The 13,990-nt window shown below is 27.8% G+C and overlaps 1 protein-coding gene across 2 annotated transcripts in view; it reads right to left on the bottom strand.

Annotated features, from left to right (window-relative positions):
* The window catches only part of LOC107172986 (protein O-mannosyl-transferase Tmtc1-like), a 306,219-nt gene extending 295,677 nt beyond the window's left edge, over positions 1-10,542 (bottom strand). Inside the window, exons 1-2 of one of the 2 annotated variants that reach the window (XM_089225406.1) lie at positions 10,040-10,542; positions 3,169-3,289 (exon numbers count right to left, since the gene is read on the bottom strand). In XM_089225406.1, coding sequence (XP_089081532.1) covers positions 3,169-3,254 — 86 coding nt within the window. In that variant the 5' untranslated portion in view covers positions 3,255-3,289; positions 10,040-10,542. The remainder of the gene's footprint in view (positions 1-3,168; positions 3,290-10,039) is intronic. The other variant, XM_089225407.1, reaches the window with a different exon arrangement.
* Positions 10,543-13,990: the final 3,448 nt, after the last annotated feature.

The raw sequence follows: 13,990 nt of genomic DNA, 5'->3' as shown, positions 1-13,990 counted from the left end.
ACTGTGAACAACACTTAAAACATCATAAATATAGTAGGTACCTACTTAAATATAACTAAATATAACTGATACAACATTATGCATTTTTGATTAAATAGATTTTGTATAGATAAATATATATTTTTTCCTGTTTCAGTTTTTTTGACTGTTGATTAACTTAACAATTAAAATATTTACGCGAATTGTTATTAAAACAACAATAAATTCTATATAGATACTAAAATTATTTAGGTCTTTATTAGTGTTAGAAATGAAATCCATTCGACGTTGAATTTACAAACGTTGGCATATTCTAGTACGTTATTGTTAGGGATATCATTATGGGTTCGGCCATCATGTAGAAATGGTATTATTTTTTTTTTTTAGTTCTCCTCTCTCCTTCTTTTTATACATTGTACGACATCAACGAAAAGGATATGCCTCGTTAAAATGGAAATCTTTCTTGGATATTTTTTTTTCTTACTCACGTTCAATCGTTGTATCATTATTATTAACATCAGTGTAATATTTCCCTCCCATTTCTCTATTGTGTACAGTGTACGTCCACATTCAGTATGGAGTATAGAATAAAATATTCTATAGAATAACTATATAGAGACTTCAAATCTCAAATCGTCACTAAATTGAATATTAGCACTAACTAGACATAATATAATATTCAAAATATTAAAGGCTCTTTTAATTCGATTTATTGATTATATTCAAAATTGTAGCCTTTTTTAATTATATTCTTTATTTATGTATGCTAATATTTTTATTTGTAAATAAAAAAAGCTAAAATTTAGTACAATATTTCATTCAAAAGTTGTCCTTGTTACAAAAAAAAAAAATATAAAATACATATTAAGATTTTATTCGAGAGTGGAAAATTTAAATTTATACAAAATTCGCTAAAATCACGAAAACATAAAAACTATTATATAGTTAAACATGTATATTATGTTCTATTGTAATAGCTCAGTCTTGAAAATATAAGGTTAAATTACATTTTAATGTAAATAAAAATGTTAGGTGCCTCGTATTTTTTTTAACAACAATCTGAACAAAATAGGTACATATCGTTGTGTATATATTTTTTTATTGAGACATTCCAATTTTTTATTTTATTCGAAATCCGATATTGAAAAGTAAATAACGATTTTAATTATTTAGTGGTATTTCAAAAAATATAATTTGTTGGGCCTATGTTCTAACTTAAGTACCCACATAAATATTTTTTAGGTACTATAAACAATTAATTTTAAGTTATTTATGTTATGGACCTATTCACATCATAATTACGGTATTGACTTAACATCATGAAAGATTATAATATTAAAATAATATATAGTACGAGTATATACAACAAATTAGATTTATTTTTGGAAAAAATAAGTTTAACCTACGGCATAAATGATACAAAAATATGTATTCATTTTATTAAACTTCATTGTTTTAAGTATCTTGGTAAATATTTAAATCGTATACAAAAATAAATAACAATTTCATATTTCAATATTATTGTTGAATGTTGACAATTTAAAATAAATAAACTTATTATAAATCTTTTAAAATGTATAATTAAAATCATTATTCTCAGAACCATAATTTCCGCAATCCCATTGTTTAAGAATAAACAAATATATGTCAATGTTTATTATATAGAAAAATATAAACAATTGTCCATTTTAGCATTATAAAATCTTATGTACGAAAGAAAATGCAAAGTTGTAACTGAAATCATAACTTCCTACTGATTTTATGTACTGCAAACCCCTATAGTTCATTAAGAGAGATTGGTAGATTGGTATAGTTGTTATTAGTGAACGGTATCTAGATTATCTTATAAAGTTTTGTTTGGCATTAAAAAATAGTATTTAAGTGAATGTAGATTATATTAAAAACTGTAAACATGATTTTTTTAAAATAAACACAATTTCCGATTTAATAGAAATTCGGGATAACTGTAGATTCTGAGAAGTAGGTTTCAACTGTCCAATCAAACGTAACATATTATTATTTCGAGTCGGACACTATTATAGCGATATTATTTCGTAGTGTATCTAACCTCCCAACAATTCCCTTCGCCACAAATCACCAATGACAGCTGTACTAATAAATACACAAAAATAGTTAACCACCGTTCGTACTACCCACTACAGAGATATTTCAAAAATAATATAATTTTAACATCGGGATAGAATGTTATTATAGATAATTGATGTAGCATTATTACATACATTTCTGTGGGACACAATATTACAATAATAAATGCTTTGATGATATAGTCAAATTTTTATGTTACTAAATATCATGTTTATAAGAAAACTAATTTATCAAATTTTTAAACATTACAGCAGTTGTTTTATATAAATATAGGTACCTAGTAACACCAAAAAAATTTTAACTTATAGTAAATAATTAAGTATGGTAAATTAATCTATATTATTTTAAATTAATCAAATCAATTTTGTATTCTTAAAACGTTTTAACCAAACTCTATTTCTAATAATTAAACTAAGTTGTAATTTATTAAATTTAAAGCTCAAACTTTTTAGCCTATTTTTTTTTAAGAACTTTAATTCATTTAAACTTAAAACAGTAATTCTAAAATTTTCATTTAACTAGTAACTTCCATAGTATCTACCTAATATATAATTTATATAATATGCCTAAATACTACCGTTGTAAGTAGGTACATAGTTTAATCTCCATAGATATATATTTAGACCTATTATACTCCTTTGATAAGCAGTGTTTGTTTTAAGTTTATTAGTTATTTAGTTTAATTATCATCCATGATCAATTTTATATTATTATATTCTATGTTATACCCTTAAAATAAAAATATTATTTACGATAGGTCAAAAATGTCAATGATAGAAAACAATAATGACAATTCATTTGGAATGGTAGTGAATATACTACCTACATACAAATTAACAGTTAACAATCAACAACACCAGCACCAGTAAAATGTGTAATATACTTAAGTTATAATTTATGATATATTTTAAAATTGAAATAAATCAATGATAAATAATTTCTCACGCACATGGTTCTAATTTCTAAGCAAAAAACGTTGTTCTACCCAAATAGTTAGGTACACATTTTTCTAAATTTAACTTATTGTATACAATATTTAAACGTTATTTAATATAAAATCAAGAAAAACAGACAAAAAATTACCTGTCATCATACACGAAGCCAGCTTTTAACGTATTGTAGTTGACCAAAAACGCCAAAGCCACGCAAGCCGAACTACCTGCATCCATGGCTAAATCTTGGTTAAAAATTTACAGATAATAACCTGAAAAAAAGGTAGTCGTCAATAAAACAATATTACCATGTTTAAAAATAAATACTTAAAATTTAAAACGATTATATATATTTATATATGTATATGTATCTATTAAATATTAGTTGAATAATCCAAAAAAAATCAGATATTCTATGTTTGAGTACACTGCTATTTTTATTGAATTGAATAAATTATCATTTCATATTTTTCATGAAATAAAATGTATTTACATTATAATTGATATAGATAATATAGTAAGATACATGTTATAATAATTGTGATCATTTTATATTCAACATAAAAAATATAAGTTTCATAAGGCACTATTAATATCCAATCGAATGATAAAGACCCAATAAAATACGTATATAAGTATATTTTGACGCAATGTTCAAAGAAAAGAAAATTATTGTAATAATAAAACCAATAAATTGTAGGTATTATGCTTTTTAATCTTTGCTTGAAAATAAAAATATTTACAGTTTCATATTCAATTTAAGCCATTATGATGTTTATGTCTATGCACTTAATGAAAATCGTATTTTGTTTGAATTAATTTTTGTCAAAACACAGATAAATATAATTGTAAAAATCAACTAGGTAACTAATTGATTTTTTAATATTCTTCGTTAAAAATAAGGACTTCATATCACAATTTATTCGATTTCTTCCATGGGTATAATACTCAACTATAATAAAGTTTCGTAACTACTGTAGAATTAAAAACATACATTCTCAAAAAGTAAAATTAAATTGGAGGAAACAGACATATGGTCGGATTATTTAAAACGATGAATATCTCTATTTTTTCAGAGTTCTTTAACTAATTACTTAATTGTAATAAAAAACAACCAGAGTCGTTAGATATCTTCTCAAATAACGTTATTAAGGAAACCGGCTAATAGAGTTTTAAGATCAGATTTCGGCAAAAGCTTTTGTTCCTTTGAAACGGCTTCTAACGGTCATGTCTAATACCCTAATCTGGAGTCTCTAGTGTTACTCTATAACTTATTCGTATCAAAGACGGATTTAACTAAGAATAATCTTGTGTCTGTTAATTCGTTCATATATCACAATAACAATAACACTTAAAAATATCAATTCTATAGTTTGCAAATTTTAAAAACTCGTCATTAGGAAACACAAATTGTAGTTTACTGAGTATTAATTTAAATATTGTAGCAAGCTATTTTATTTAAACTATTTATTTTAAACTAACCTTATTTTATTTCTTATATTATTTGCAATTACTCGTTAAGGATAAGTTGTCTATTGTAAATTGTATCATGAAATAGAATATTGATGATTGCATTGTACAGTGTTGTACACGTTGTACATTTTGACTGTAATAGGTACACGACCATGATCTTGTTACTTGATTCGATATATTCAACAGTCAGTAGTGGTAGTGGTTAAGTTAGGTTAGAGAAGTGCTTATATTGTAGTCTTTTTCCGCGAATACATCCGACGGCCAAATATTACTATTAATAATGTTACAATATTGTTATAGCACATTGCATGGCTACCGACGGGAGCGCGATTCGTCGTCGTCGTCATCTGTAAAGGTGGCCCATGGCAGAAGCAAAGAGAATAGTAATCAACTTTTATCGAGTCCAACCAACGCCCGTCAAGAATTCCAGTTTCGTTTTATCCTTCACCAATCACCCCCTCCCACCAAACACCACTCCTTTTCAACAAACCATACTATATCGTTCGTTGTACTACTCGTACTACAAATTACAATTACGGAATACAACGAAAGCATCGGATAAACACGGCAAATGTTATAGCCTTTACCTCTATTGCGGGACTATAATAACTATACCAACCTTCTATTATGCTACACTTTGCGATGAACTGTTAGTGACGCATTTACATAGATAAGAGTTTAAGTGACTGGGAGGTTATGATACCCCTTCGATATTAGCCCGGCAAAATTATACTATTATTGTACCAGATGATCCGTTGTTTAACAGGTAATAAGCCGTATCGTCATTCCAAAAACTAATAACGTTTTTGAAAATCATTTCAAATCGTTAAAAACGACGTTTAAAAAAAATAGATTTTTCTTACCGTTATCATTTTAAATTTTTACTTTTCATAGTGGCAATATGCATTTTTAATTCTTTATTAAAATGCAGCATTTTTTTAGAATTAATACTAAGTATAAAAATCGAATATTTGATGAGTAGTATATAAATGGTATAGATGGTATGAGTTATAAGAATTCAAAGTTTAGATAAGTGAAATGAAACTATGGAACTACCCCAAAAAAATGTTGATCAACCATTTCACTTATCTATACTTACAACTATGAATTTAAATTTAAACAATTTACAGCACATAATAAGTAAGTTTATGGCATATAATTTAACATTGTTTTTAATTTTTTTTTCGCCAGTAACTCTTTAGCCTCTACGCCAATATTTTTTTAATCTCCTAAGTACATTACTAGAAAGTTCGATGGAATATAATCATTAATTTAATAGAATTGTATGAAATTTAGAGTTATATAATTTTTATAATTTTTTAAGGGCAAAAATGTTTAGGTCTTAATGATATTGTTGGTAAAATATCAAGAAGAAGATTTAATTTGTCGCAACCAGATAAATTGAAATGCCAGAAGCGTTTTATGAATTTTTATAGACCAAAATAGTCTGAATAATATTCTACTTTGTTAGTTATATAATATTAAAACATTTATGTTGTCACTTAAAAAAGTAAAAAATTAAAAATTAAAAAAATTAAAAATAATTTTGTTTCAACAATGTAGTTTTATATAATGACTTTAAATTATGTCAAATAAATATATTCCAAAGACGTTGGTATTTTATGAAATAACGAATGTCTTACGTTTATAGTTTTATACCTATAATACTGGATTGTTCGTCCTGTATATATATTGTGTGTAAGCTGTGACTACGTTTTATTAATTTTAATTATATGATTCAATTTTGATTTTGTTTTTTATCGATGTCAAATAGGTAATAAGATGAAAAATCCTAAATACATTTTACACCACCCAAGCTAATTTCTATAACGTAGTCGTGGGACGCAGAGATAACGTGAATTTAAAAATAAAAAGCAATGCGCCACCAGCTTATAACCCCCCTACCAATTACCATCAACGTTAACGAATGTGTGTATTATTATATAGGAGTGAATGAGCTTAGACAAAAATACTCTTTCTTCGTTTAACAAACTTTCAATCCATGCCTCTCTGTCACACACCCTACTCCTCGCAGCCTCTTGTCTGCCATGGTTTTGTCTCCGTAAAATGACATCTATAATCCGTTAAAGGGGACGATATACTGTGCTATATACTGGCCGAAGGGCTGACAAAGAGGGTAAATATGTAGACCACCCCAATGTAAACAATTTCTCAAACGATTCGCTTATAATAATATTATGTGAAAAAGAAAGCAAAACCAAATAATTTATATCAGTTTTCCATATAAAGTTAAATTTACAAGCAACGGTTTATTGCCCGCCTACGTAGAGCCATATAGTATACAAATCGATATTTAATACGACCATTTATACCAGTGTCCAGTGTCTATGTAATACCGAAATTTCATACGTTGCATAAATGTTTTATACGAATATCTTCCGATGTTGTTTGATTAACCATATTTCGTGATTCAGCAAACTCTCGATAAACATAAAGTTAACCATGAGTGTTAAAACAAACACTTAACATACATTTGAAAACATTTAACGTTTACCAGGCAGGAAAAGCGTAAAAAGTTAATGGATAAAAGATTTAGCATAAAATCCTAAGCCTCATTACGGTTAACGAATACATTAATTCATTTTTTAAAACAATCGAAAACAAAAATTTTAATTTCCTCCTTATTAATGAATCATACATCACACCAATGCTGAACAATTAATATACTTGTGTTCTATGGCGGTGTGTTAAATATTTGTGGTTCTCATAAAATATTGCAAATAAATATTTTTATTCATATCATCTATAATGAATTAATAAATGCACGTTATAAATAATATAATGTAATAATTCACAGATTAACAATTAAAAATTGATATTTAAAAAAAAAATGTTTTACAGTCATATTAGAAATAAATGGTTAAGCGAATGGCTTAAAATGAACACTAAATTTGATGAAATAATAAGAACAACAGAAAAATGGAATAATCTAATGTGTCTCAAAAGAAGAGACGAAGTTATATTAAATCGCCTAAGAATAAACCAACCATGCACACTACACACATGGCCATCTAATTAAAAAAGATCCACCAAGAACATGCCTTATATGCGGATATCCAACATGTATCAAACATATTATCACTGAATACAGAGACACACAAGAAGCCCGATACAAATACAAAATACCTGGACACCTTTACAACACACTGGGTCCCATCTAAGAATCGGTCCAAAACATATTATTATTTATGAAAAATATTTAATTTTACAGTCTAGTTTAAAATATTTTAGTACCATATGTTAAAAATGCAATTGTTACGCTTCTTTCTAATCAATAATAATAATTAATAATTACATTTTAGTTGTCTCGTAATCATTATACTACAGAGAAATACTATATTAAGTACTAAAAAATTATAAACTTATCCCGGATATGGAAACAAAAATTATATTAAAATTTATTACATACGACATACAGTCAAAATACTTACTAAAGATCTTATTTATTTTATTCACTGAATATTCATATAAAACTAAATATAACCAATTGTGTTACCTGTATATTAAATACATGCATGAGATACCTACCTAATGTAACGTATATTATTTTCTAAATTTAAATTTAATTTAAATTACTGTTTATGGATCTAGAGTGTTATTTTAGTTTTAAATTAGATTTAAAGTTACTCTACTTCTACCAAAAATATTCATTTCAGTCATGTTTTGTTTTTATTTCAAAAAGTTTTTTAATATATCTTTAGACTGCTATATAATACGCAAAGTATTACAAATTTATAAATAAATTGAGATTAATAGGGTAGTTAAATAATCGTTATGTGGCTTTGTGTTGAATAATAATACTGTACATTGACCAATTTATTTATTTTTCTTCAAATTATATCAGTCTTATCAATGCATGTTTTTATAAATTTTTTAATTTTTTTATTTATATTAATTTGTTAATAAAATAGACATACGTAAACTACATATATTATTGGAATATGAATAACATATGTTTATATGATCGATGACATTTTTAAGCACATGTTTTGAGCAATCACATCTTGGAGTTAGCAATAAGCTTCAGCTAACATCGAATATAAATTTTCATCAGAATGAATCTATATATTTTACATTTTATCTACAATTTTCAAACAAATAAATTAAATACATTTCTCCTAAATATATAACATATACTATTAATAAGATAATATTATCTTACGAATTAATGTCCTAATAGAGCTTGGGGACTTCAAACACATTTTTGTAGAGTTTGTACACACATTTCAAAGTGTATAGTACGACTGGATGTTCTTTTTCTTGCATCAAAGGAATACAAAATTTACCTACGGTTGACTACAATAATGAATATCAAAAATTCATTTGAATAGTGAAGCTAATTTTTTGTTAACTCTTAATTGAAGAAATTTAATTCATGCTGATGAAAAATTAAAGAAAACTAATTATAATTTTTAAATTTATTACCAACATAAAATGTTGTTTATTATTATTATTTAACAGAAATTAGTAACTACTAACTAGTAATTGATTACTTTATGTGTATAAAATATAATTATTAAAAACACGTTAATTAATAATTTTCAATTATTACAGATAATAATAACAGATTTTGTTTTAATAGGTAAGTATTTTACAAATATATGTTTTCAATGTTTTCATTAATATGTTTGAAAGGATATGGGGTGAATAAGGCGGAAAATTGACAAGAGTCTATAACTTAAATGCGTTACTGTTAATTGTACATAAAATTAATAATTGTTGGCATTGTCGTAATAACTTGAAAGTTAAAACCATTTCAAATATTCTGCCAATAAACTTTAGTCTATTAGCCACATATTATTTTACACATACTAGTTACGTTCATTAGATCCCTTTGTTCGAAACTCAAATTCCTTAAACTAACAATTCCCAAAGCAATAACTAAACTTAGTTATACAATTCACTTGTTTTTCGTATAAGATTAGAAACAAAATATTTTTTTCACACAAGACACAAATAAATTATCAAATTTTTTAAATAAAACAGTTATTTATTAAATTATTTATTGTACTTAATTTGTGTAAATAAAATATACATCATATTATTATGTACAAAGTTATGATATTTTTAACACAAGAGTTTAATTTACTAAACACATTTTTTTATTCAAAAATAAATTATTAATTCAAATATAATACCAATTAATCGTAACAAAAAGAAAAATAATAATCATAATAATAACAATAATAATTCGTTTACGACACTTTCAATTTATATCATTTAATATAATTATTAATTACTATTTTTAAATAAATTTTAATTCTCTGTATAACTAGAAGATCATTATGATTGGCGACAACGTGTTAAACAACATAATATTTTATCTGCTTGGTTATAAAAGTGTATGCACATTTCAATTTTTTCACAGAAAATTATAGCACTCAAATATAATATGCTGTTAGATTCGGACACGTGATCGACAGATCTTAGCCAAGTACTTATATAGATTCGTGACACGACAATCGTCGTCCAATATATACATAATATATTAATTATATATATATATATTATATAGCTACTACACTTACACGGAAAAAGCAGATTTCCGGTATACGACGAGTTACCGGATCGGCGGTCTACTCAAATCCATCGCGATACCTCGCACTGACGCACATGGAAACTAAAATTGTTATTATTCTAAGCAGGTGGTGCGATATATGCGCGTTTATCCACGGCGGGTACGCGCGCCAATTCGTCTGCCTCGGGAACGCAGCCCCCGACAGAAATGCACTGCGGCGCGGCGATGGAATAGATGTGCAAAAAATATGGAATCACGCGCGCGGCGATAATGATAATAAAATATTGTTGTCGATAGGTAAAATGTTGCTGTTGACGATATTAATGTTATAAGTTCGACTACGCGAAATACACGACGAAGATATTGCGGCGTGCGAGTCTCGAAGTCCGCGAGCAGGGTCTATGTTGTGCTCGGGTAAAATTACGACGTCGGGTTGCGCGCGGTAGCGATACCGAAACGTTACTAACGCGCGCGGTCGTGGCGTAACGGTGGTGGTGCCGGTGGTGGCGGCGACGACAACGACGACGACGATCCTTCTACAAGCGCGCCACGGCTGTTGCAGCCGGCGAGTTGCGTCGTTATACCACGCGTATTATATAGGGATCATGCGTGTGGACGGCCCACCCCTTTTCGTATTATTATTATTATTTTACATTAATATATTTTTGCGTTTAGAAAACGTACGATGTGTATGTGTGATTGTGTGTGTGTGTGTGTGTATGAGAGAGACAGAGAGGGGGAGTATAATATGACGTTTCGCAAGGGTGGGTGATGGACAACAGAGGGAATGAGTGCGATAGAGGAAGCAGTCGTCAATGCTCTTTCAATTAAAAATTCTAACATAAAAGGGAGCATGCTAAACGATGTAATCCGAGCCCCTATTGTATGCGTGCACTCTCTACATTATTTGTACACATACGCACACACACACACACATAATATATGTATAATGTATATATATAACCTAAGTGTACACCACGAGGATTGGTAATAATATGTACACACACGAATATTCATACTACCCTACCACATCCCGCAAGTACATTTCGACAAACGCAATATATTATAATATTAAAAGTATTAAAAAAAAAAAACTTCGAAGTTTAATGAGTCACGCACTGCAACAATCAATGGCAAAATACGTACTTACATAATGTTATTGCGGTCTTAACCACTACAACTACAACAGTGTACCGATAAAAAATGTTGTAGCCGACCGGCGACCGGACTCGATTTCGGGAGCATGCATAAGGCTGCAGTAAAATGCTCGATATTAAAATAGATATTTGGAAAATACTCTTCATACTATTGAGTGCGATGATACTGCTGATATGACAATAATAATAATAATACAATCAAGCCCGGTGGAAGGGGTTTAGGGTTCAGACCGCCCCCCGAAATGTTTTCTTATAATATAATTACGTTTTAAAAAATGTTAGTCAAACAAAGAAATGTATACTTTAAACCATCCTACCAAAAAACCCATTTTTAATTTAATATGTTTGTAAAATACCTATTGTATGATATGCGTGATAATTGGAAAACTGTGGATTGGTGGGTTGGTAGAAGACTATACCGGGCACAGGGATACTCGATCGGTACCGAACGCATTACGGCCATACCGAAGGCCAATCCGATTTTTAATTTTATGACTGTCAGAATTCTTTATATACCTATATATCTGCAAGATCGATTTGGCGAGGTGAATTCAAAAATATATGAATAAATCCACAGTTGTGGATCAAATATTTTAATATTATGTTCTGACATAATTCGTTTTCCGAAAAACGAAGGTTCAGAAACCTGACCGCATCGTACAAATATTTACAAATCTCTCTTTAAACGAAAATGAAAATACAACGGAAACACGCCATCCTACTTGGGTGTAACGAGAAAACTCGTAGGTAATCGCATTCACGAAAATATTTGGAATATATTTTGAAGGGTTCATGTGTTTTTCAGTTTTAGAATAACGATATATAATACCATTTTTTACCATAATATTCAAGTAATAAAGTTGATCTAGGTAAATTATTAAAAATGATTTAACGGTCATCTGTGTTTAAATTGTGTAGGATGAAATGCTATTTAGATATAAAAATAATTCGCTATAAGAGTTGGATAGTTGGATAAAAATATTATAGAACATTAATAGTTTATAATATATAACAACACAGTGGTTGAAACGTCAAAAATGTTACAACGAGATGAGCACCAACGATAACTAAAATCGAATTTTAGGTTCTGAGGGAAACGATTAATGCATATTGTTTTTACAGTGATGTTTGTTGTTTTCTTTTGATTATGTCTGACGTCATCCCTTGAAGAGCTTAAATTTTAAACTTTGAAGTTGGTGGTCTTAAATAACAAACTACTTTCGTTAAAATAAAAATTCCCAGTACTTGAACATACTCAAATATAATTGGTAATTAAGGTATAAGATCTATAGATATATGATTTATCATTGAATTCAAATTTAACACATCTGTTTTAATAATTTAGTGTGACTTTTTCAATTACGACAATTACTGTACAGCAGAGTGGTTACCTACTTTTCCTCTTTTTCTAATGATAATTTATATTTTTTAGCCTAGATCAATCATATTTTTAGATGTATATCTCGCAGAATGATAACTTTTTATAAGAATTTAATTTTACATTTGAACTCTTTTTTAAATAAAAATACCTAATGAAAAACTATGATTTCCTGGTTGGTGCACTACCCTAAATCGACCAATTTGCTTTTATACCATTATGTTGGGGAGAGGACAGAGCATTGTTCACGGTTTATTGATCGACTCGCGAGTATTTGCCCTGTTTCACACAAAACGCAATTACAATGGTCCCTATACTGATTTTTGACCTAGGGGTCTTTGTTAGCTAAAGTCGTGTCCTGTTGAAAAAACGTATTTTACACACATATAGTTGTCTAACCAGTACTTAAAGTTAGTTTAAAAATTATAAATTTAAAAATTGTGAGAAATAGAATTTGCTGTATACTATTTTTAGGTATATACAGGGTGTCCCGCAAGGATTTACCCATAGCGATATCTCACGAAATAATGGAGATATCAAAATTCTGGTTTTTTTATAAGGCTCACAGAAATTTAAGAAATATATTTTTTTATTTAATTATTTACAAAAAAAATGTAAGATCGCCATTTTGTAGAGTTTATTTTTCTAAAAATATTGACGTTTCAAAATGTTATTTTCATTAATTTCCAGCTTTTTAATATTTGTTCTAGTTTTGAAGAAATAAAATATAATTATAAATTTATAACTATTAGGAAAACGGAAAGTATTCGGCCCGCCGTATAAGAATGCGCGCGACGCGGCGGGTCTGATAACATTACGGTGTTAAATAATTCGCAATTTTTCTCGAAACTAAAAAAAATATTAAAAATCGGGAAATTAATGAGAAAAAAAATAAAATAAAATTTTAAAACGTCAATATTTTCAGAAAAATAAACTCTACAAAATGGCTGTCTTTAGTTTTTTTTGGAAATAATTAAATAAAAAATAAATTTTTTAACTTTTTTACCAAAATATTTAAGTAAATTAAAATATGAAATAATTGTAGTTATTTTCCCTGTAAGTCTTATTAAAAACCAGAATTTCGTAATCACCATTATTTCGGGAGATATCACAATGGATAAATGAATAAATCCTCAAGGGACCCCCCCTGTATGATTAAATATTAAAATGTATATTTTTATAATAATTTAAATAAAAATTCATAATATATAATGTCTTGTTAGTTATTATATACGAATAAATGGAATTTATTTAACTATAATGAGAAAATTGGAACTTTTTTGACATCACCCACCATCAGGTGACTGCCAATTATTTACTTGGAATTTTTGTTAAAAAATGTTCAAATAAAGGTAAGTTAATTGTGAATTAGATAGTAAAGTATAACGTACAAATAAATATTAATTTATAACCATTTTCAAAATGA

The sequence above is a fragment of the Diuraphis noxia genome, unplaced genomic scaffold (genome assembly GCF_037042655.1).
Source record: "Diuraphis noxia isolate RWA-SAM2 unplaced genomic scaffold, SU_Dnox_SAM2 contig0004, whole genome shotgun sequence".
Lineage (NCBI taxonomy): Eukaryota > Metazoa > Arthropoda > Insecta > Hemiptera > Aphididae > Diuraphis > Diuraphis noxia.
This window is presented reverse-complemented; position numbering and strand designations above follow the sequence as displayed.